Here is a 24,645-nt window from a genome sequence, read left to right as displayed (position 1 = left end):
CAGAACTGGAGCCCTCCTATAACCACTCACTCATTCACTGAGATCTACACACATGAACACAAGCTCAGATACAGCCCAGTGAACGCACACACAGATATGTAGAGAGAGATGGGCACACAACGCTCACACAGGAGCTCCTCTGCCACCTTGCCTCAAGCTGTACATTTCCACTGCTGGCTCTGTTGGGACAAGGCTGCAGTGTGCTTCCCTCCCTGCCTTCCCTCTCCTGGACTGGAGTGGGATGGGGCCAGGGCTGTAAATTCCTCAGAAAGAGCTGTTAAGAGCGCCTCCATTAAAACAGGGGGGCTGCTGCTCGCCAGAGAGGAGCCGTCTCCATAAGTCATCGTCGAAGCCTGAGGCCTTACTGGGGCCCATGGGAGAGTAACTATAGCCACAGACTGGATTAAAGCTACCTCACTCTGTTTAACACACCTTGTTTACCTGTAGATGCAGGTGCTCAGAGTGCTGCAATATTGCATAAATGGGCCAGTAAGAATGATTTTACTGTCTTGTAATGTATCTGCAGGGAGTAGATTGATTCATCAGTTAAAAGCTCAGCGATTACCTCCACAGCTGTTGAATTGTGCAGCTTTCTAGACTCACTTTTTAGGCCCGGCTGCGTAGGAACAAAACTTAGGCCCATTGTTATCTCAAGAAATTATATATTACGTAATAATACCATATGTAATATCTCTTACTTCCACCCACTGGCTGTTTGGATTGGAAAAGGCTTTGTTCACAAGCCAAAATAGCATTTAACAACTCAGATTTATTATTGCAGCATTTCACAGGAGGTGAGAAGACTGGTCAGGCGGCAGGTCCAACAGTTTCAAAGAAGAAGTCAACAAAGGTGCCATTTTGTCCGCTGATACTGCACATGCCCAGTGGTGAAAGAAGTCTTCAGATCCTTTACTGAAGTACAAGCAATACTGCACTATAAGTTATTCAAAAGTATAAGTAAGTACTATAAGAGGGTCAGGAATCAAAAGCAGAAGTACTATTTAAGCAGACAAATGGTCCTGTCAGTGTTTTGCTATTTTAAATGATGTGTTTGGATTAATATTACTGCAGCATTAATGTGTTATGCTGCATCGTACTGCTGGGGATGTTTAAGGTTGAGCTCATTTTAACTTCTTTACCATTGGGTAGATTCTATGCATCTTCTTCTATAAAATCATCTTTTATCTGTAACTTGGAAAGCAACTAAAGCTGTTAGGACAAATGTAAAAAGTAAAAAGAACAGCATTTTACTCTGAGATGTAGTGAAGTAGAAGTGTAGAGCTGCATAAAATGGATATGGTAAAGTACCTCGACTTTGTACTGAAGTACGATACTTGAGTGAATGTACTTTGTTACATTCCACCACTGCACATCTAAACAAAGATGTGTCAAAATAAACCACAATGTGTGTACTTCATTGTTAAAGTACATACTTACTAGTGGACAACAGGCCCCAGATTCATTGCAAGACACATGGACACGATGAAACATGACACATCAAACAAAATGCTTTTGGCTATCAGCATATTCATTATTCATACTCCAAAACATGATCCATCTCAGTAGCTTCATGCCTCAGAACCACAGATGTTATGATATTAAACTCTTGTGCGCGCGCACACACACACACACACACACACACACACACACACACACACACACACACACATATATATATATATAAAATATACCTTGATTTTAACAGGTTAACACTTGTCTAGTCTCTGCAGCTGCTCATCTAAAGCTCTGCAACTTAATAACACACAACACACAACTGCATCAAGTTTCGACCAGCGCGTTTGAGCTGTGAGTGAAGACAGACACCGATGACGTCGCACAGAAGCTTAAAACACCAGACGCTTCCTTGTGTTATCCTCGCACCATCACCCCAAAAAGTTTACGACAGTGGCATGATTGTGTACACACTGTGGTGTATGGATGCACATTAACCATTCCCTTCCCTCCACACACACTCCTCCCAATCAAGGCCATTATTATCCCAGGCGTGCTGCAGGCTCCCAAAATATCTGTCACGCAGCTGTCGGCACCTCTCTGCTCAGCAGCTGGAGAGGTTCTGAGGCACTCCCACTTTCTACCCTGATGGCTCATGCAGCACACCCTCGCCCTGAAGGACGGAGGGGCAAAACAAGCTCCCCTAACGCTGCAGAGTCATTCTCCACTAGTCTGCTGTGTTTGTTTTCTTGTCAAAGCCACCCTTGAGAGGTCTGTGCACTTATGAGCAATAAAGTCTGAGACAAATGGTGTGCACGAGGCATGAAAATGAGCCACAAAGAAGCTAGGAAGCTTGGTGGGCTGAACTCCTTTGCACAGTTTCGAATATATTTGCCTCTGGTGCAAAGACGAAGCCCACATGTTGATCTGATTATTTAGGCAACAAGGAATGAGAGGCTGTGTTTGGTGATTTAAGAACATCTGGGTATCTTGTAAGGCATGATGCAAACATAAAAGAGACCAGGAGGACGAATCCTCAAAGTAATGTTAAAGTAAATAAAAGATATTCAGATTTATCTTACGTAGAACCGGTTATGTTAGTTTCTGCCAAGCAATGCAGTTCTACAACAACCATGGCTGCTGTGGTGAAGTAGAAAGCTCCCCAGCGTTCATCGAATATTTTTCAGCCAAAAAATATGCCTTTGAATTGTACAAGTAACGTCAAGTTAATTCAACGAGACGCGTCAAGTTAAAGAAATGATTTTAGTGGATACAGGATCGATGGAGAAAAGCGGGACACCTCCTCATGGTGACTGTCAGGGCCAGTATTTATGGCTGGGGGCTGAAACGCACATTTAAACCTTCAGTCTCCTGCCAACTTGTTACGCTCCATCCCACTCACAGTGGCCGCCTCTCAAAGCAACGACAGGAGGAGAAAGAACATACTGCGCTTCCTGTTGAGATTTCGACGGAGAGCGAGACAGATAGACGCAGTGTGTGCTCTGGAAAATCTCAGCCGCTCTCCTATGGTTAGGATAATGTATGACTGCAACTAATCTAGTGTTAGCCTTCAGAGCATGAGTCCTTCTTGAGTTTATGCCAAGATTTGATTAGAAACAGTCTTACTACATGTCTGGGTAGTTTTTTTCTTTCTTTTTTCCCCCAATTTTTTTTTTTTTTCTTTTCCTCAGTCCTGATTTCCTTTGTTTGCTTTCGAGCCCCTTCACAGGCCTGATATCATTCTCATACAGCAAAGAGTTGCTCTAACAATAGCTCCACAGTAAGAACACTGGCGCTTGTGACTAACAACACCATCCTTTTCTGACGTGCCAAGGCCTTCTTGCAATAAGAGCGACATCATTATATCAACTTGAGGAGCATTCTTCCTGTCTTACCCCCGATCCTTGGCTTGTCCCTTCTTGCCTTCAAGCAAGCAGGAAATGGCTGCATGCAAGATTTAAGATCTGAGATCAACAACATGGGAGACGGCTGCCACTGAAAAACTGGGCACCGACTTAAAAGCAAATTTAATCTGCTCTGGATAGCTACCACCTCCTGTGCAGTTCATACCAACAGTGTGATACAGTCGTTTTATTACGATGTGTATTATTAACCTGAAAGTCTCACATTTCCAAAAAGTTCTCTGCATGTACAGCGAAGGTCAAGTCCGCCAGGTTGATATAAAACTCGCTCAGATGGGTCGTGCAACATACACATCAAGATTTACCGAGAGAAAAATGTCTTTGTGAGGAGCTGTTTTTTCCTGGCCTAAGCTAAATGCACGGCATCTGATTCCGTTTAGTTTTGACGGCCTGAGATCCAAAGATTGAGTTGAAATATTCACAAAATCACAGTCACGTCTCTCCTCATTTGGACTCTCTCTTTCCCCCTTTCTTTGTTGTTTTCCCCTGGAGAAAGACAAAAGCAACCAAATAATGCTGAATTTTCCATCATGGTCTCCAAACCCCTCCTCCCAAAACCCTAAAACAATCTCACTCTCTTTACCACCAGCACCCCACCCCATGCCGCTTGTCTTCATTCTCTCACTCTTCATTCGTTTCTCTGCTTCAGTGCAAAGCCAAACAAGCCAGCCATTAAGTTGAGTTAAGCGCAGGAAGTGGCCCTTCGGGCCAGGCGGCACTGTTTACTAGGAGCTAGTCGGGTTTCAGCGGTGCTTTGAAGTGAGCAGCACACAGGAGACTGTCTGTCACTCGGCAAAGGCCCAGCACCGCTCCACTGACTCACTCGCATTCCCCCCATTCATCTGAGCAGAGACGGGGAAGGAGGGTGGAGGCAGAGTGGGTGTAAGAGGGTAGATTTATGGTTTTTCCCCCCTCAGAGTATCTGTTCCTACCTTTAATCACTCTCACCTGTCTGTTATTACAACCTTTCTTTATTCAAGCCCAGATAAGGATTCAAGAAAGCAAACATTAACTTGTCCAACAGGTCACGAGATAAAAGAGAAGTCCATCGAGGGCAAAGATGCCACTCATCGCACTGTAACCGACAGAGGTACGGCCTAACGCGGTGACCATGTACTGTTTTTTGTGCCCGTTGCAGCAACTATATGAACACACACACACATTTCTGTACTGTATGTGCGTGCAACTCTCAAACGCCTGCTTCTAGCCCAGGGCCTCTGCTCTGAGGCAAGAGGATCAACTTTCTCCAACACACCCATCTACTTCATGACATCACCGCAGAGAAGGCTCAATTTCAGCCGTGCATGGCTTGGGGGATTCCAACTTGGCAGCGAGCGCAGTGGTTCCAGAGAAGTAACACTACAGCAAAGCTGAGCACTCTTGTTTTCCCTTCGCCAAACAGGCAGGAGGGAACGTTTTCACACCTATGCAGCAGCACTGACTTTTCTTGCCAAATTTCTGTTGATTTAACTGAGCCCTCTCTGACAACAGGCAAAAAAAAAAAAGGTTTCTTGTTTTGTTTAGCACTTGAAGGCGATGTTAGTGTACATGTGTGAGGAAGCCCTCTGCCACATTCCTGCAGGCTGGCACCGGTTCCTCTGACACAAAACACGCAGATGTGAAATATATCAGAATATACTGACAATCTGGGTGATAAATGCTGAACAGGAGAGGTGTGTTCAGCTGACGCTTTCAGTATAAACTCATTCCTTGTATTTCCCAGATGGCTACAGTCTTGTGTAAGAAGCTAATTTCCATTAAGAATTCCAATAATCTTTTACTGCTGCCAGCCAGTCTGAGGCAACAGATGTTCAGGTGTGACACAACCTTCACCCCCCCTTGAGAAAACAACATGGCTGTTCCTTTATCAAAGAAAATCACTTGTTATCAAGACGTTATTTAATCATAAAAGAACACTGAACATAAGGAGGGAGGAAAAAATAAAGAAAAGCACTCGATACTGTTTTTCCCACCGTGACTGCATCATATCAAGCATTTGATTTCTAGCTATTTGATGATATCGGCGCATTTTGCAGTCTCAGCACATGTTTCTGGTTAAAGAGGAGTCACAGTACAGCGAGCTAAAAAGCAGCTGGGATATCATCCAACAGAGTGAGAAGCAGACATTCTTTTAATTCATAAAAAATGTCATTTATAACCAGCAATTAATAGAAAAGGAGCATGACTAGATCTACAGTATGTGGCATTCTTACAGTGCAAAAAGTGAAACAGGTACACTGGCAGATGAGGAAAAGTATTTACTTTCTTTAAATACAAATATATAATTTCATGTTTTTACAAATATTATTTACAATTTCACCTATGAAATGTTTACAGAGGGAATAAACTACCGTTCTTCCATGTTCCTGGCTGCGGGATCACAGCTCCCTTTGAGTTTATGTGGGCTTTAAGAGAAGCGCCAGAGGGGGGGAGGAGAGCATTTCAGCACATGGCGTTCATAGCCATGCTTGTTATTTGTTCAGACAGTCAGGTTCAGTCCTTATTTATCCAGCTTGCCCCTCTGTCAAACTCTGACCCTCAGTTTGGCATGCATGTGTGGCTATAAAGCTGAGGTGAATACAAATGCTTGAAGAACCTATAGCTACTCACTGTGCTACTTACCTATCACATCAGAAACAGGTAATAATACACAAATTAGTCCCAGCAACATTTAGTCTTTGTTCTACACGGTGGTCTCGCCGTGTTTGCCATTTGTGAGCCGTGTGTAGAACTTGTGCCAGGAGTGTAGAGTCTTTCCAGACCAGATCCAAAACCCAGAGGTGATACCCACTATCAGTGTCATCAGGTACTTGATCATGTAGACAGTGAAGTCTGGAGTCATGCGGGGCCCGGTCTGCAAGGGGCAGGGGATGGCCAAGCCCCTGCAGTTATGGCTGACCCAGCTGCGCTCCCAGTGGGCACGGAAGGCCTGCTCGTAGAAGAAGCAGGCGATGACGATGGTGGCAGGGACGGTGTAGAGCACGCTGAACACCCCGATGCGCACCATCAGCCGCTCCAGCTTCTCCGTCTTGGTGCCGTCGTGTTTCATGATGGTGCGGATCCTGAACAGTGACACGAAGCCGGCCAGCAAGAAAGAGGTGCCGATGAAGAGGTAAATGAAGAGAGGGGCCAGCACGAAGCCTCGAAGAGGGTCCAGGTTGCTGAGACTGACAAAGCAGACGCCACTGAGCACGTCTCCCTCCACCTGCCCGATGGCCAGGATGCTGATGGTCTTGACCGCTGGCACCGCCCAGGCTGCCAGGTGGAAATACTGAGAGTTGGCCTCAATCGCCTCGTGGCCCCACTTCATACCTGCCGCCAGGAACCAGGTGAGAGACAGGATGACCCACCAGATGGAGCTGGCCATGCTGAAGAAATAGAGCATCATGAAGAGGATGGTGCAGCCTTCCTTCTTGGTGCCTTGGACGATGGTTTTATAGCCATCTGAGTTGAAGCTTTCATTGCACACCACTCTGTCCCCCAGGAAGTAGCCGGCTATGTAGGCGATGGAGACCATCGTGTAGCAGCCGGACAGGAAGATGATGGGCCGCTCGGGGTATCTGAAGCGCTGCATGTCAACTAAATAGGTGGTTACTGTGAATAATGTGGATGCGCAACAAAGCACAGACCAGACCAGAATCCATATGCGGGAGAAATGAATCTCTTTGTCAGTGAAAAACATGTGCCCACCGCTCCTTGAAGGATCACAGGGAGCTGCGCAATCCTTTTCATCTAAAAACCTATAGTTCAAATATGGGGGTACTTGCAGGACAGGCGGGCAACGGAAAGGCCTCTCAATAGCCTGCACCACGGGCAGGTCCTGGGTCCCCGAGACAGGCATGATGGGTGGGACGGTGGCGGCGGAGGAGTCGTTTTGGCCCACACAGATCTGTCCGTCTCCCAGCACGGGGAAGTTCTCGCAGCGCAGCCGATCCGGCCACTGAAAGCCGAACTTGTTCATGAGCGCCTCGCAGCCCTGCTTCGCTCTTTCGCAGATCGACCTGCAGGGAGGAATGGCCTTCTCCAAAACTGTGCACACAGGCGCATACATGGAGCACAGGAAGAATTTCAGCTCCGGCGAGCACTGTACCTTTACAAGAGGGTAAAACTGGTGCACCTCGAGCCCCGCGTCCTCCTGGTTGTAATGGCCCACTAAATTCGGCATGATGGTTTGGTTGTAGGCTATGTCCGTGCACAGGGGAATTGAAATCGGCTGACAAAATCCGTGCTCCGGGACGATTATCCCGTTGTCCCCTTGATACTGTGCTGATATCAGCAGAGGCAGCAGGAGTGCAACAGTCCAGGTCTCGCAAAAACTCATCTTCCCAAGTTTAAGACAACAACTTTAGCGCGATGAACTTGCTGTGAATTTCTTCAGCATGTATCATCAGTTCTGCATACAGTTTTTGAGGGAGAACAACTTTCTAAAGTCAAAATTCTGGCAGTGAAGACCAGAAAGCTGCTGTCCTGATGCTTAGTCTCCGCTTTGAACACTGCTGGCTCACTTTTTTCTTTTCGACAACTCCGATTCACTCACCCATGTCAAGGTAGCTACAATAAGAAGCAAAACTTCCGGTTATGCTTTCAAAATAATATTATAATTAACTAATATGACCGGCTCAATTTTAGAAATAGCTCATAATGTGCTATTTCTAAAATTGTTTTCCCAAGGTAGCACGATAGCACAGATATTTAATATAATAAACGACGAATTTGTGTCTTTTTTAACCAAGAGCCTAAATTATTTATATTATGTAAATACACCAAATCCATGTTTTGGTAATATGACACGACAGACCAAATTAAAAACAGCATCATAATAATTTTCATTAGAAGTGAACGGCACTGATATTATCCAGTTGTGATAAAAGGCGATGATAGGTAAGTATGTCAAAATATATGCTTTTATTTTGAAGGCAATGTCGCTGGTGTACTGATTTTTGCACATATTGTCAAACTTGGCTCCACAGCTGGATTGCGTGGCCCAGCCAGACTTTCTGGAGGAGGTGTTAAACTTTCCCACCCATGTCGTGTTCAAATTCACATCAAAATTTGATCAAACAGTCCATCTATGAAAGTCTGTCTGTAGTAATTTGGTTTGATGCACTTTGTCAATAACTCGTGAATTGTAATACATTTGATATGAACTAAATATGCTTCAATGAAATTGAAGGGAAAAAAGCTAAACAGAAACGAAGTGAATAAAACTATACAAAATAGTCCAACTAATACATGCAATTATTACAAAGCAACGAAAATTCAAAAACGTAATGGTAAAACGTAAAATGTAGTTATATGCAAAATTATGCATTTTAGGCAAAAGAGAAAAGAGAAAAACAACAACAATGTTAATAATAATAATAATAATAATAATAATAATAATAATAATAATAACCTGACGTCTTTAAATCTATATGGTTTGGATGAAGTCCAGGGTGGACAATGCTATAGTGTAAGACAATGGCCTAAAATATGGGGCAGGGTGTGACATGATGTTGCTATGGGCTTTGGATCTCCTGCTTGATGTTAATTGGACTAAAAATAGAATTTCACAGGCTCAGCCAATGTGCGGTCGCGAGGGCATCACGTCTGTTGGGTCGAGTTGAGGATGGCACGAGGGCATTTGAGGATAATGTAGCGTCGGTGACAGGGAGGAAAACTGTTAAACTTCAACAGCTCCCGTTAATTAACTGACTGAGGTAGGTTAGCGCCATGTTTTACTTAGATAAGTTGGTCTGTTTAAGAGAAGTTTGCCAAATTTGACTGGCAGGGAAGCAGTTTTGATATGGTCGAAAGTTTAGTCCAAATTGACCACAGCAGCTCAACAGCTAGCTAGCTAAAGCCACTAACCTTTAACGGCTAAATTAGTCAGTCAGTTTGCATTCTCTGATAGCTAGCTAATAATTTCTATGTGATTTGTAACCTCTGTCACATAAGGTTATATCAAATATCAACAGTGAACACCTTGTGTTTCGGCAGACCAGTAATGGAGTAAAGAAATCAGGCAAGTTTAAGAGAGTCTACGATGGCGTTTGACTGGCATCAGAGCGCATTTTCAAATTCACCGTTTCCCACATACCAGCGTCAGGTAAGCAATAGTTTTATATTGACATGGCATAAGTGCTGCAGCTATAGGCCTGTTAGGGGTAATGACAAGTTTGTTTGTTTTTTTTAAATATATATATATATATATATATATATATATATATATATATATATATATATATATATATATATATATAGCACATGTCATGCTACAGGTAGAGCCTCAATGTGCTTCAAAATAAAAAGACAAAGAAAAAAAAACATGACAATAAGGTAAAATGTATAAGAAGGTATTACAGTAAAAAGGCAACAAGGTAAGTAGGTGCTGTTACATAAAGGGAATAATAATATTGATGATTCTCAAATGAAATACCAGAAAGGTACTTCTACTACTATTTATCACTGCTTAAATTGGCAATTAATTGTATGACCTGCAAAATACTAGAGAGCAGTGAAAATCATATTTTCACAGTCAAAACCCCCCAAAATATTCAATTTACAGTGACACAAAAAACCTGCAGGAAATCCTTAAAATTGAATGGACTTTTTAAAACCAAAATAGTTGCTGATTCATTATCTATCAATCAAGTAATCTGTTAATGAACTAATCATTTCAGCTTTAATTGCCCCATTTGTGTTTTTCAATTCTTTTTCAGCAGTATTGTTGAATAGTTTAAGCTTCAAAATTGTAGTTAAGCTTTTTCAGATGACTTACAGACGGATTCACTTATGCTTTTCTCTTTCAGGCCGGTGTAAATGTAGGTGGTGGGAACAATGGTGGCAAGGTATTGTTCTTTTCCATCCCCAGTGTCTCAGTGCAGGAACAAGACACAGCATCCTACACACCCTGGTCTCACAATGCTCATGATGATCCCTATGGCCTTATCAAGAGTGCCCAGACTAGGACTCAAAGCAGGTATTCAGTTTTAATTATGTTCAGGTTAAGTGTGTGGTTATTCATCTGTGCACTGTCCTAAGGGTACTTCAGAAGAGTTAGACAGTCACACTGATATTCAGTCTCATCATTAAATCACAATTTTTCCAAGGTTTTGGATTTTATTCTGTTATTCAGAGGTAGTTAAATGTGCTGGGAAACGAATGTTTGAGTGAAATTCAGGGGACATGTTTTCTTTTTCTTGAAGGAAAGCCACTGATAATACAGATTGTGACGGGGAGGCTGATCTACAGGGTCTGGTGTCGAATATTTTGGATGAAGCCGATTCACAGGACAGCTACTGCAATGAAGGGTAAGTGAAGGTTAAATGTTTTCATACTACAGGCATGGGTATATATTACAGTATAGAAAAGGGTAACATGGCCAAGATCTTGTATCACCGTGTATTTAATTTTATGTCACATTATAGTAATTGTTCTGTAAATTCATAAAATTCAATACCACACTGTACTATACTTCATGACGTGATTATTCTTTTACCTGGAATTTCCAAACAAACAACAGCAAATGCCTCACATGAGACAACACTTCAGTTTAAAAACAAAAGACTCAAAACAGCTTTAAAATGGCAGCTTTAAGGCTCCAAATGAGAGCAATAGAGATGCAATAGAGTTGCAGTATCATCACCAACTGTTACTGTCACGTGAGAATGTCGAAAGCAGTCATGCTGTCCAAATCATGTGACCTTGCGAGGCAGCTGGATCGCACCGTTGCTGTCCACTCTGATTATATACCGGAGACACTAAAGCTGTTTTCTCTGATGAACTTTGGACACTGTCCACTGAATCAGGTCCAGATGTTGGCCAGAGTTGCCATTTTACACATGTACCACATTTGTCCATGTCAGACACATTCTCAGTTATTGGTAATATGCCGTTTGGTTATATTTCATATATGTTGTATGAGTTTTAAGTCCTTAATTCTCCTTCTAGGAGCCTACCTACATGTAATCCCATCTGGTCTCCAAAGACGTTGAGAGAGGAACTGTTACAGTATTTTCAATCAGAGGCTAAAACGCAAAATAACCCTACCTTTCCTCTGAACTATGCATCCTGTGACGCTTTGAGTAAAGCACAGGGACAATCAGTGGACAGAGATGTTCAAGACTTCTGTCAGCAGCCCAATGGCCTTGCTACCAGTCAACAATGGCTTTTTAATTTGCCTAATGGAGACATGGACAGCTGTACCCTCCGTCCTCAGAGACTACCACCAGGTCTACCAGTGCCCAGCATGGAAAACACCTGCCTGTCACAGATGCAACAAAGCAAATACGACAACACGGCAGCTGATAAAGAAAGAAGGAATAGTCAGACTTTGAATAAGTTCTCTGACTTCAGTGATGTCTTTAGACCACAAAGTGAAATTAACAACCCATGCTTTCATCCTTATTATGAAGACCACTGCATCCAGAGCAGCACAAAGCCCATTAGTAATGATCAGTATGTGCCACAAGACATTAACCAACTGGTCAACAGTTTTCAGTCGTTCATGGCTGGTGAGCATGATAGCTTATGTCGTGGAGACTTTCCAAACATGCACAGGCAGACAGTGGGCATGCACCATGAAGACAGCATGGTTGAACAATGGAAAATCACCAGTCCTGAAATGTCAACACAGGGTACTCCTGCAATGCAGACCCAAAAACAGGGGGTGGGAGAATCTGGGAGAGTGCAGATGCAAAGAAATGGAGGACTGAGAAACCAAACATTTAAGTATGATGCCTTTCAAGATCTACATGACTTCAGCCCTCACAACACAGAGTGCTCGCAGCAACCAAATCCATTCTCTGGATCTTTCAACCTCCCAAACCAATACCAAAACAAGATGACCACGCACAGAGGGGTCACTTCATTCCCCGTTAACACGAGTATGAACCAGTATTCAAAGCATCTCATCCAGCAGAGACAGACACAGAGCAAGATGAAGCCACAGATGCTTAAGGAAAAGAAGAGGACGCATATGTCTGGCTGTCTGGGAGAAGGCTTCTCTACGAGATCTCTAAGCAACTCTAACATGAGAGTGGGTGACAGGAGACCGGCCCATTCGCACTATCCTTACTTCTTCCACTTGCAGTCTCAGAGATTTGATGGAGAAAGCAGCATGGCCAGTGCAGGGAATACACAGCAGTTCATGCCTCTCATGTATCCTGTAAATGACCCCATAGGGCACTCCAGTGTGCCCATCAACTCCTCCAACTTCACCTCTGGATCTACGTTACCCTATGGAGGTGGTGCTCCTGTCATGGATATGGGTGATATGATGTCAGCCAGTGAGTCAGCAGCTTTCAACCCCTATGTCAGTGACATGATGACCTGCAGAGGAGAGAATACCTACCCTGGCACGGCCTCAGCCATGGCAGCTCCAATGGAGATGAATCAAGGAGGACCTGTGATCCATCTTTACTTCTACCTGGACGAGTGTTACGAGCAGTTCAGGTGTTTGGAGAGGGAGAGAAAGAAGGTATGCTTTTGAAATCTGATTTGGTGTCTAGTTAGAGGAATAGTATTTGCTGTATAGATTTTCAGCTGTCAAGTATACTGCATCTACAGGGGGCCAGCTTTAGGTCTGTTACTTTTAATATGGTCCATGTTCACTGTACAGTTTCACTATATTGGAAGGAAAAATATTAAAATCTTTTGGGACCAGGGGTTGTCTACTAGCCTGAAAAATAACTTTTTTGTTGTTGCTGCTGCGCAGTTGTTCACACTTGTTTTCTGTTACAGACAGAAGCCATCCTTACTAAGACATTTCTTGAGAAAAGGACTGCAGCATTGACTCACACTAAATTACCCAGAACTCCACCAAACCCAACAAGACTCGACCACCTCCTTGTTAACCAGATGAGAGAACAAGCAAGGGTGAGCCCTCTTAATTAATTGCTTCCATACTGCCATCTACAGATGAATTCGCTCACAGCAGCCATGTTCTGTTCTGAAGGTGATGTGTACAGCTTTCCTTTGCACAGCCTTTATTTCTGTTCAGAGAGAACTACATTCCTTCAGGGTGCTGTTCTGGAGGTTTGTTTAATTATCCTTGGTATGGAGACTGATTATACTTCAAAGTACAAGTATGCAAGACCTCAAGAGGGTGAACAGTTCATCTTTTTAAGTGTCTTTTTGATGAATGAACTATTTCTGTGCAGTGATGTTTTTATGATGACTCATGTCTAAGCACTCTGTCCTCACACTAAGTCCAGCATTCAAATCTTGGCCTTGGTCTTTGTGTAGATGTGATCATCCAGAACTTTCCACTGAGTTTTTGGTTGCAAATTCAGTTCAAAGTTAAAATATTTTTTTTTAAAGATTCTACACTATTTTAACATCTTTTGGAATAAGTTTAGTTAAAAAGCACACATGGATTAAGCAGAGATTCCTCAAAGTAAGTATTGCAAGTTTTGTTGTAGTAATGTGTCACATGAATAAATCCAATTTTAAGAATGAGGGGGGATATAAGGGTTGCTTATGCTGGTGTGTTGCAGGTGGCAAGACTTCTGGAGAGAATCGAGGGTCTGTACAACATCCCCCTCCATATCAACATCCACACAGCTCTGAACAGGCATCGTATGGCTATTTGCATCACCCAGGCAAGACGCAAGGAGGAGATTGCCAACATGTCCAAGCACCAGCGGCGGAGCGCTCATTTCACAGAGGACACGGGTAACTCATATTGCAACGGTCGGCAAACGGTGTGTTCGTCCCTCTGAAATGCTGCAGATCCTAACTCGTCTCTGTTTCATAGACACCCTGTTGTTGGCCGTCGCAGTGAAGGACCTTGCTGCCGCCACAAGGAAGCTCTGCACAGCCCTGTGGTGTGCTCTCCAGATGGCACTACCGAAACCTGTCAAGAGGCAGGACCACCATGTTGAGAGGGAGGACAAAGGCACAGAGAGATGCCCCTCTCCATTTGACAGATACTCTTTTAAGTTATGATTTAACAGGCAACAAGCATGAGTTAAAGGTCTCAATCAAATTAAAACCACTCCACCCCATCCCCCCCATTATAAATTCCATATAGGCACCAGGGTGATGTAAAAACAAATGTTACCTGCAAGTCTATGGTGACATTTTGCCTGCAACACAGTGATCACTGCAGAATAGGAGGTGAGCAGTTTGGAGCCTGATGATGGCTGCGCTGTTTGGCACCGAGGAACTTTGGGTGGCTAACTTTTGTTGAGTAGGAAATTGCATGAAATGCAATTAAACCTGCTGCATCTTAACTTCATTTAATTAGTGTCACTTCCAAATTAATGTGAATCTTGCTCCATCACCGTTTTATTTTAAGACACTATTTATGAGAAAGATTTAATTTTTTTTGTCTTAACCTATTTATTGGAATGTAATGGAACCTCCGTTCTGAGTATTGCCAGGCAACATTTGAATCATTGCGGCAGTCATTTAAAATGAAGATATTAAAATGTTTTCTAACATGTTCCATTTAATTTATGCAGCTTCAGTTTTTCTAATGCAACCTTAACATGCTCTAATCAGAAAAAAAAGGTTCATCTGTTTGCAGTTTGGTGAATGTTGAATTGCCAAAGATACTCAAACTTCTGCAAACAAAAAAAGGTTTAAATGCATTAATCACATTTCCATTACAATATTAACAAATACTCCTTCCATCAGTGAAATGTAAACCAAAATAAAAACTAGATCTATAAATATACACATATATCTCTCTAGCAGTCACTAAATTATAAAATGTTTTGAAGCGTTCCGATTCATACCTGAAGCTTTTAATTTCTTCTCACTCATCATTGTAATCAAAACACTCATCTGCGACTTTGTTTGAACTGTAACTAAAGATACTCATTAAGTTCAGCGTTTTAACTTGAGATGCATTAATCACACTTTTCATCAGATTCTTTTCAGACACTGTTCAAATATCAGTCTTCTCATCAGTGAGACAGTTTGGGACCACCTCTTCTGTATGTGTAATGGGCGGTCACGTTAGCATTAGCATTAGCATTAAGCAGTCATCTGTGGCATTCCTCTCACTGCGCTTTGTGAATGTGAGAGTTGTTCATTCATTCAATGTTCATGTTGTGTTTTTTCTTGTGCCTTGTTCTGTGTATTGGAAAATCTAAAATAAACCAATCCAAATGGCTGAAAATGTTTTTATTATTAATTTAAAAAGATGAACCTCATTATAAACATTCAAATTATGGTACATGATATATTTGAGGTATCATTTCGCAACTGCTCCTTTGCTTATACTCACTGACGAAATGCATAGACGGTAAAAATAAACCTAAAGTAATGAAGCAAACCAGTTTGACAGCGTTTGCTTGGAGTTGTGCAGAAATGAAAGGCATTTGCAAGATACTGGCACAGAGGAAAACAGCAGAAACTGAGTTGCTTTACAGGCATTCCTCCATTTTCGCCAAGATTTTTTTTCAGCTGTGTGCTACGATAAGTTCAGGGGGGCAACTGTCTGTCAGTACTTTTTGATTGACATGAAACTGACTCGTCATCATCTAAAGGTTTGCAGCTTTATTCCTTGACAACATCTTTCCTGTCTGCTCATGTGGGTATCAGTAAGAACTGGACCTGGACAACATCCTGCACACTGCTCTTTACAAATGAAGAGTTGTAGAATGTAATTAACAAAGAGTCTGATGAAGACATGTTAACACACTGAAGGGGACGATGCTAAAGAGGCAAAGACTGTTGTTTTTCATTTTCGTCTTGTAGCAAAACGTTTTCACACACAAGGTGTCGTGTCTCTTGGTTTTATCTTTTGCGTTCACCTTTTTGTGTACGCTTCTTCTCCTTCTCCTTTCTGTCTTGTTTGGCTAGTTTGTCCTTCTCCCGCTGCATCTTGTCCATTTCCTTTTTCTTGTGAGCGTCTTCACGAGCCTGTTCCCGCTTCTGCTTCTGTCTGTTCAGCACCTCTTCCACGTTGGTGTTCTTAAACAGGGCTGACACTCTCAGTGAAGGATCACTATCATCCTCATATATTACCACTATAGAGATGTAAATGATAAGAACAGAGTTGCGCTGCTATTGCATTATTCATTCATGTTGCAATCATTAACACTGAATTCCATGTCATTTTAAACAGGCTCAGCTTTAGAAAGGATACATTTTTCATTTCCACTAAAGCTATTTCCACTTGTTGGCTCCTCTTCTTCAGCTTCAGTGCTTTTGTCAAGGAAAGAACTGACATCTTGGGGATCACAACTGAATGTGTCTGAAGGAAACTCACTGGATGAGACAACATAAATATTTGCTTTCTTCTCATGAAAACATACATGGACAGTCTGCGCGCACGGTCAAAGAAACACTTGTAGCTGAAGTGAAACATGGCCCATTCTAGCATCGCTGTCATCACAATTAGCAAATTCAAGGATATTCCTCTTCGTCCGTTATGTTAGCGTATTGCGCAAGGAGGGCTTCTTTCCGTTTCCTCGACTCCTCGGACACCTCCTGGTGTTTCTTCACAATCTGAGCTTGTTTCTCTATCATGCTGGCGATGGCCTGGACCTCAGCTACAGAAAAGGAATGACAGAGCACAGCCAAACTAAATAAAACATCCAAACATTTAGTATTTTTACTTGCAATGAAAGTACCTGCTTTTCACTGTCAATATGAATGTACGTTCACAGAAGGAGCCACGAAGGTACCCATCTGAGCAAGAGGCTCCAGACCGTATACAGATCCTTATGATTATGTACACAGTAAACAATCTCTTTCCAGTAATAACACTTGAGAAAACAAACTCGGTGGAAATAACTTTTCTTGCATAAACACTTCTTCAGACCGCAAAAACTTTCTGCAGTCTCAGGAACTGTTTTTGTTTAGTTTTTTTCAGGAAATGTTAATCTCTCCCTGAGACAAAAGTGTCTTGCACTCTGCTCCAAACTCAAAGCAAACAATTTAAAACTCAAAGAGTGAATCCCTCTGTATGTATAACCGGTATGGAGGACAGACTCAGTAGCAAGCTGTCTTTGTTGTTTATTCAAGACTTAAAAGAGCTGATGAGCCTGCTGGCTTGATTTTGGACTGCTATTTTCGAAATGCTTGTATGACTTCTTATAACTATATATTTTTTGTGCAAGTTTGGATTGCAAGGTTGTTTATGTTGCTCTTATTTTTGTTGATGTAAGGTTGTATTATACCTGTACAGTACTGTGCATGAATGCTTTGCAAAGTTTGCCCAGATGCTTCCAACCTTGACAACTGATTTCCTTAGAGTCACTGAATTTTTATTTTTACTGACAAGGTACCTTGAGAAAAAAATCTTACACTTCAATGAGATTGGGAATGTGGATGAATCAAAGTTACATAAATACCGTCATCAGCGTCCTGTCTGGCTGCTGATCGGTTGTGAAACTCTGTCCACTGTTTGATGATCTCTTTGCAGACATCTTCCACAGAGTCCTCATCCTGCACACAAAGGACTATTAATGGTTACTTACAAGAAAGCTCACTTTATAAACTCATACTATCCAAACAGGCAACGAATGCTCATGCATCAACACAGCCTGTTAGTATGAGATGAGGCATAGGTGAAGTGCCTTACAGGTGAGCCCCTTCTGGATTCATTCACAGCCAGTAAATGCCGCATGCAGTGATTCAATATCTGGTTTGTTTAGCAGAGGCTGGCACAGAGCTGCTATTCAGCATTGCCCCCTAAGTGCACAATAAGGGCATGAAACCGCACGTTACATGTTACTGTGAGCAGTACCTGTTTTCCAATGTTAAGCGAATTACAGACTAACAACTGGCAGTTAATTCTAAATGTGCAAATGGTTAATCAATTATCAACATGCATCTGTACCAAAGGTCATCGTGGTTTTGATGGTTCTTTCTCTAAGCCGAATTTGTTTAGACACCGTAGGGTCTATATTAGGCATTGAGTCATATGTGACTTGGCGTCTGCTAGTGCTAAACAAGACCACAATTAACTACAAGTGCCAGATTTTTGAATGGGATTTGGCGTGGCAGCAGAGAACATTCCATATCACTGCCTGTGGCGTCTGCATATAGCCGAAGAAACACTGCTGCGTCTAACGTCGATAATTTCTTCCATAGATGACAGGTGACATCAGCGCTGTCACTTGGCACCGCCCGGCACTGAAGACAGACAGCAACACATGATAAAACACAGCCTCGGTGGCTGAGCGGGACATGCCGCTTTGGATATTCACCAGAAATGCGGATAAAATTCCTTGAAGCGCGTCTTCTTTCTCCTCGTCACTCTCCTCTTCTTGTAGGACCCCTAAAATATACACCCCGTACACCTCACGGTCCACTTCTAACGAGTCTAGGCGATCATTGAGCCAGCTTTCGAACCCGCCGGCGTCTGTCACGGGCGCAGCCATCTTGGCCCTTTGGGGTCCTTCAGTGGCGCACGGCTGTCCTTTGTCATTGCCTGTGACAAAATGTGAAATATATTCACGTATTTGACATTTTAGCTTATTCGCTCTAACGACGACGTAAATATCTACGTCCGGGTCATTTGTAGTTGTCAAGTGCCAGCCATTAATTGTATATAAAGTATTTGGTGCCAACACAAAAAAGGTCGAGGAGGAGCTTCCCATTCATCCCTCATAGATGAGCTATGAGTCATGTTTTGTGGGTTTAACTATATGACAACTTAAAGTTTTTTTTTTTGGCATTACTGAATAATTCCAACAATAGAAACGATTTATGCATATCTGAAAAAGGTTGTAACACTCAAAACACTGGGACTTTTAAACTGGGAGTACAATTTGAGAGTACAGTCACTCAGTTTGAGGTATAAATCCTTTAACTTTAGACTAATCTCCATAAATGTTTGTAGCCTCTACTGGCTGTCAGAAAACATTCAAATTGGAAGTTGGAAGAGGAAAATGCCCTGGTACAACAAATTAATGCATGTTTGGAAAATGTCAAAAATTTGTCAAAAACAAAGTATAATATTAACTAATCTAAATGTTCTTGTCTGTCTCACTCATTTCTATATTGGCCCGTAAAATAGAGAAAAAAACAACAACAAACAATCATGTTTTTTGCCCCCTCTGACTCCTCTCCATCTTTCTGAATCACCACATATATTAACACGTTCCTCTCTGCCTGTTCAGCAATAATGAATGGTCCTCACCAAAGTTCACGAGTTGCACCCACAAGCTAAATTACAGCTTGTAGTTGATGAACACAGGTCCTGTCAACCGTCCATTTGAGTGAAAATGGCTGATAAAGTTGTCACGCTGCTAGCCTGGCTTTGTGAATTCACTTCAGCAGCCAAAATTTCAATCAGCGCTAAATGCTCAGCATTGGCAGTTGCATACAGTGAGGGCTCTGGGATCCTGCCACGAATCTCAAAGTTCTTGATTGAAAATTAACGTTCAATTGTCCCACAGTTTACAGAAGTACTCCTGCACTCCCTTGCAGGCATACCAGTGCTTGTCTAATTGAAATGCTGATTTCAAAATAATCAGCTATTCTTTTTAAATTCAGTGGGCAGCTGGCAGTCAAACAGTGTTTGGCAGAAAACAGTCATTATCACAACAACATACCAAAATACAAAAAAAAAACCTATTTGACTCCAGCATCTGAGTGAGCTGCTGGTGGTTAATTCGTATGATTGTAAACCTTTGAGAAGCTTGTTGCTCTGGATCATTGGCGGGGGAAACCTAACTATGATAAGATGTGTAAGGTGACATTCATTTTCATCACTAACTTTTGCATTACTGGCATCCCCACCTCTGCAAATGGACTCACAAAGATGACATACAGATGTGTCAAACCCCCCAAGTGTGACATTCTGCTTTTGGCCTCTGGGTGGAAGTAGAGGACACAGATTTGTTTACGCCTCTCAGGGCAGAGACAGAGGATACAGCTGAGTCTTCGATTTAGTTGCGTGACAGTAGTTTGGAGCTTATTTAGTATGTGATTCATTGCAAATTGCTCCGTGCACGTGCACCAGACTCTGTTTGTTAAAGTATAGTTGTAAGCAGAGCTGTGGAACAAGAAAATGCCCTGCCAGCTGTTTGTTCTTCCTCTTTCATTTGACACTGGGACAACAGACAACACCTCCCAGCTGTTTGAATATATTAAACAATGTTTCCATGTGAATGGCTTGATCCTGCTTCCAGAAAGCACTTTGAACAAAGGGTGGGTTATTAGTTATCCCACACACACACAACCCACACCCTTTATACCCCTAACACACACACACACACACACACACACACACACACACACACACACACACACACACACACACACACACACACATGCAAACACACCCCTTCTCACTGCTCCTACATAATACCTTCACACGTCGCTGGCCTTGCAGTAATGAAGTGTGAAGCTTCTGTGACGCCACGGGGAAGCTACCGCGTGGAACTGTACTCTATTTTTGTGCACCACCTTCAATTCCTTACAGTCCACATACATTTGCTCACGCATTTAGCTCGCTTTGTATTTTCTGCAGGCAAAATTCACACAAACTTTAATCCTGATAAGTTGGTGCACCATGCTCAAGACTTCTACTCTTGTGCTTTTGCGCTAATAGTGTTCAGAATTGGACCAAACAGACAGACTCAGTGTCCCAGCTGTATATTATGCATTAATTCTAGCAATGAATTGGGAAAGGTGACTAAAAGTAGCACTATTATTGCAGCATGTCGAGATACTGATGGACACGAATCTCCCACAATGAAAATGAAGGCGTGGCCCAGTGCTGTAAACCAAAAAAATTTTGGTTATAAACTCTTAGGGAAACAACATTTTTGCTCGTTGGAGGTGCGTGTGAATGCTGTAGTTTTATTGATGTCCGCAGGCGCTCAATTGTATTATGAAGCCAGAACAGGATGGTTAAGTACATTAATTTCATGCATATTAAACGTCAAAACAGTTCTCTGTTAACAGAGTGGTGCCCAAGTTAGAGGGAAACTACCATTACAACAGGCTGGCGTAGTCATATTTCAAGCTGAGGGGTCCAGGGTCAATGCATAATGCCATTGCCTCTCTTAGTACTGCATAGCTTTAGGACGCCTGTCCTATTTATATTGAGGGGCTGTGGATTGATGCGAAATGACGAGGGCCGCGAGGCTGCTGAGTGGGTGGGCATCCACATGCTCCGTTCCACAGGCAACCCTCTCCTTCTATACACACACACACACACACACACACACACACACACACACACACACACACACACACACACACACACACACACACACACACACAAATACACACTTGTCTTCATGTCCCAATGCCACCAGCCCTAGAAAAGCCCTACAGCCTCAATGTGCAATGTCCTCTCTCTGTCAACATATCCTCCATCCCAACGTTAATGTGACAGAATATAACCAGAGCCCAGAACAGCCGGGCAGTGCAGAGCAATGAAAGCAGCATGTGTAACAGGCATGTTTCCTCATCTTCTCCTCGCAGTGTGCTTCCTTGTCACACTGTAGCTCGACTTGTAGCGACGCTCAAAGTTTAAGATGCTGGTAATTCTGCTGAATAAAACACTGTATGGATTGTCAAGCCCCTTGAGGCTATATAAATAAAAGTGACACGACTTGAAGACGCCTGTTCAACATCTCAGCTGACTCTGTTACGTTGTGGGAGATAATTATGAGTGAGCTGACATTAATGGCAGTTTCACAGCAATGTGTTATTTCATTTGATAGAGTTGATAGTATGAGTCTCTGAGTGATTTTCTTTATTTCACAGTGTGCTGTGGACGTCCACCTGTGAGACCTCACAGGTAGGTGGGCACTAGACGAGGGTCAACTCCATACACAGTCTAATCATTCTAATAATACCAATACTTTATTTTGCATTTGATATTGTTACTTGTTTAAGACTCTGTACTGCTGTTCTTCTATTTTTATTCCTTTTCCATTTTCACAACTCACTCTCTCTTTCTCACACACACATGCATGCATGCAGACACACACTGTTGCTCTCACTCATTCGTCTTCTAACCCCCTTCCCTCCCACACACACTTTCACAGACATGCAAACTCTTATTTTTCTGTGGTTCATAGAGGGAACTAATGAGAGAAGAGAGTCAGTGTTCATGTAACTGTAGCCAGTGATGTCAGTGGTCTTCAGAAGAGAAGCGGTGGTCGGCCTCTGCTGTCCATCCATCAGTGTCACACTGTTATTATTGAACGTTACTGACTGCTTTCTGATTCGGCAAGACAACATTCAGGATATCAGATCTTGGAACGCCTCATTGCATTAACCGCGTGAAGAACTCACTGATTTTGTGTTAGAAATGTTACTGAACTCTTTGCTTAAAGCTGTTTGATCTTTGCCGTGTCAAAACTAAGCACATATAGCGTAAAGCAATAGTTCAGCATTTTGGGGAATATAGTTAGGGACTTAGAAGATGGTTCTCAAACTGGGGGTCGGGCCCACCTGGGGGTGCATAGAGCCAGTGCAGCGGGGCTGTGGATGACCAAGCGAAAAATATGGATGAAATTAAGTTGAATAAATATGATTTATGTCAGTATTCGGATGCTATCGTTCTGACCTTTACTTCACTAAAGTTCAGTGTGGATCCTTTCATGAATTGCCTCCCTTATCATTGTTAATGATTGATGAAAAAACCATTAAACCATTGGTATAAGGCTGCAGCTAGCAGATGATTAGCTTAGCACAAAGAGTATAAACAGGGAAATAGCTGGTGTGACTAAAACCAAAACCTCCCCATCAGCACCTCTGATGCCCGCTGATCAACAAGTTATATCTAATTTGTTTAATCTGAACACATTAAACTGCAAAAACTACTGACTAACCATTTGTTGGCTGGGAGCAGTTGCTATGCAACCAGTGGAGACTCCAGTGAAGTTACCGCTCTCAGCTGAGAAAAAGTCCATTATAATGTTTTTACACTTATCAAACAAACAAGATATCAGATGTTAATTAGTTAACTTCAGAGGAGCTGGTCAGTGGGAAGAAAGTGTTTCATACTCTGACTCGATATATATTTCTCTTTTATTATTATTTCTCTCTTTTTTAATTCAGCTAGGCTGGTTGTTTCTCCTAGTTTCCAGTCTTTGTGCTAAGCTAAGCTAACTGGCTGCTAGCTGTAATCTCATATAAGACAGTGATATCAGTCCTCTCATCTCTTTTTCTATAAAATAAGGTGACAGATGTCTTGTTTTGTCTTACCAACAAGCAGACAGTGAAAATAGAAAATCCTAATAAGCTTAGCTGGTGATTGAGTACTTGAGTAAGTAATTTACTGATTTGGCTCTAAGGATTAGATCGTGAATACTGATGCATCACTGTGCATGGAGCATTTTACTGTTGTAGCTGGTCAGGGTGGATCTAGAACTACTGGAAATACTCATACTAAAGTACTTCAAATTTGTATTTAAATACTTGAGGAAGTTAGTTCCACTACTTTGTTTCAGCAAGGATGTTGAGTCATTTCAATGAAAATGCTTAAGCCCAGGAGAGGAAACGAGTCAGTGGTGTAAGTCAAAGCCAAATTGCTCATCCCTGTTGATTTTGTTCGGTGAAATCTGAAGTTTCCACATTCGGGACTCAATTCTGACTTGAGCCAAAACTTCCGATGGATAAAGCGGAGCCCGGTCATTAAATTAAAGGTGTTTTGTTTGTTTGGATTTCATCTACAGCTGCTGCATGGCAGCGCCGCACGCTGGTTCATCAGCTTGCTGGAGTGACTGCGTGGAGCTGAAGTTGAGCCGAGAGCCGAGGGAATAATCTGGTTATGTGTAATGAGGGCTCTTATTAGTAGTTATGCGTTTATCAGGTTGAGTGTGCTGGTGGACTTCCCACATCTCCCTCTCAGGAGGCATGCTGCTTTCACTCCGCTCATCTAGCTTTTTAGTCTGAATTGTAGGCAATTAAAACCCCGCCGTGTGAGTGTGGAAAAAAAGGTAATGAATATGGAACACCAACTCAGAGAAGTCTGCAGGGACCGCTCGTCGAGTTCTGAGGGTTCCTTTCTCCAAATCATTGAGAAGCACAAAGACCATTTGACAGCTTTTTTTTTTTTCCTTTTCCCGCCTGTCCCCTGTTTGGTGTGCATGTGACTCCCAAAACGTTGGCCCAGAGGTTTTAAAAATGCAAAGCCCATTCTTTCCAGGTTGTTGAACTTCCGTGACCTCTGGCAGCGAGGAGAAACTTTTTGTCGTGGCTCTGGCGCCCTGCCTGGCTGACCGCGCCAGCTTTCGCTGCTTCTGAGCAGAACAGAGGAGTGATGGGAAGGGGGCTGAGTGGATGTGTCTAGACAGCCAAGTGGAGGAGGGCAAATATTTAGCCATGCCACTTGGGGAGGGGATCCAGGCCTCCTCCCCCC

General features: G+C 42.6%; 3 protein-coding genes across 3 annotated transcripts; 1 reads left to right on the top strand and 2 right to left on the bottom strand.

Moving 5' to 3' along the window:
- Positions 1 to 5,711: 5,711 nt before the first annotated feature.
- On the bottom strand, positions 5,712 to 7,844 carry fzd2 (frizzled class receptor 2). The gene has a single exon (XM_070980992.1). It carries the CDS (start codon positions 7,693 to 7,695, stop codon positions 6,058 to 6,060), a length of 1,638 nt encoding a protein of 545 aa, XP_070837093.1. The 5' UTR covers positions 7,696 to 7,844; the 3' UTR covers positions 5,712 to 6,057.
- Positions 7,845 to 9,399: 1,555 nt separating this feature from the next.
- Positions 9,400 to 14,303, top strand: moto (minamoto). Its single transcript, XM_070980216.1, has 7 exons — positions 9,400 to 9,462; positions 10,166 to 10,335; positions 10,562 to 10,666; positions 11,307 to 12,834; positions 13,098 to 13,232; positions 13,853 to 14,030; positions 14,113 to 14,303. Exons 1-7 carry the CDS (start codon positions 9,400 to 9,402, stop codon positions 14,301 to 14,303), a joined length of 2,370 nt encoding a protein of 789 aa, XP_070836317.1.
- A 1,170-nt stretch (positions 14,304 to 15,473) lies between these two features.
- ccdc43 (coiled-coil domain containing 43) lies at positions 15,474 to 18,702 on the bottom strand. The gene is made up of 5 exons (XM_070981432.1): positions 18,524 to 18,702; positions 17,666 to 17,759; positions 16,726 to 16,861; positions 16,456 to 16,511; positions 15,474 to 16,291 (listed from the first exon to the last, which is right to left on the bottom strand). Exons 1-5 carry the CDS (start codon positions 18,695 to 18,697, stop codon positions 16,104 to 16,106), a joined length of 648 nt encoding a protein of 215 aa, XP_070837533.1. The 5' UTR covers positions 18,698 to 18,702; the 3' UTR covers positions 15,474 to 16,103.
- Positions 18,703 to 24,645: the final 5,943 nt, after the last annotated feature.

Source organism: Chaetodon trifascialis, chromosome 15 (genome assembly GCF_039877785.1).
Source record: "Chaetodon trifascialis isolate fChaTrf1 chromosome 15, fChaTrf1.hap1, whole genome shotgun sequence".
Lineage (NCBI taxonomy): Eukaryota > Metazoa > Chordata > Actinopteri > Chaetodontiformes > Chaetodontidae > Chaetodon > Chaetodon trifascialis.
The sequence above is the reverse complement of the archived record's forward strand: the minus strand, read 5'-3'. Positions and strand labels throughout refer to the sequence as shown.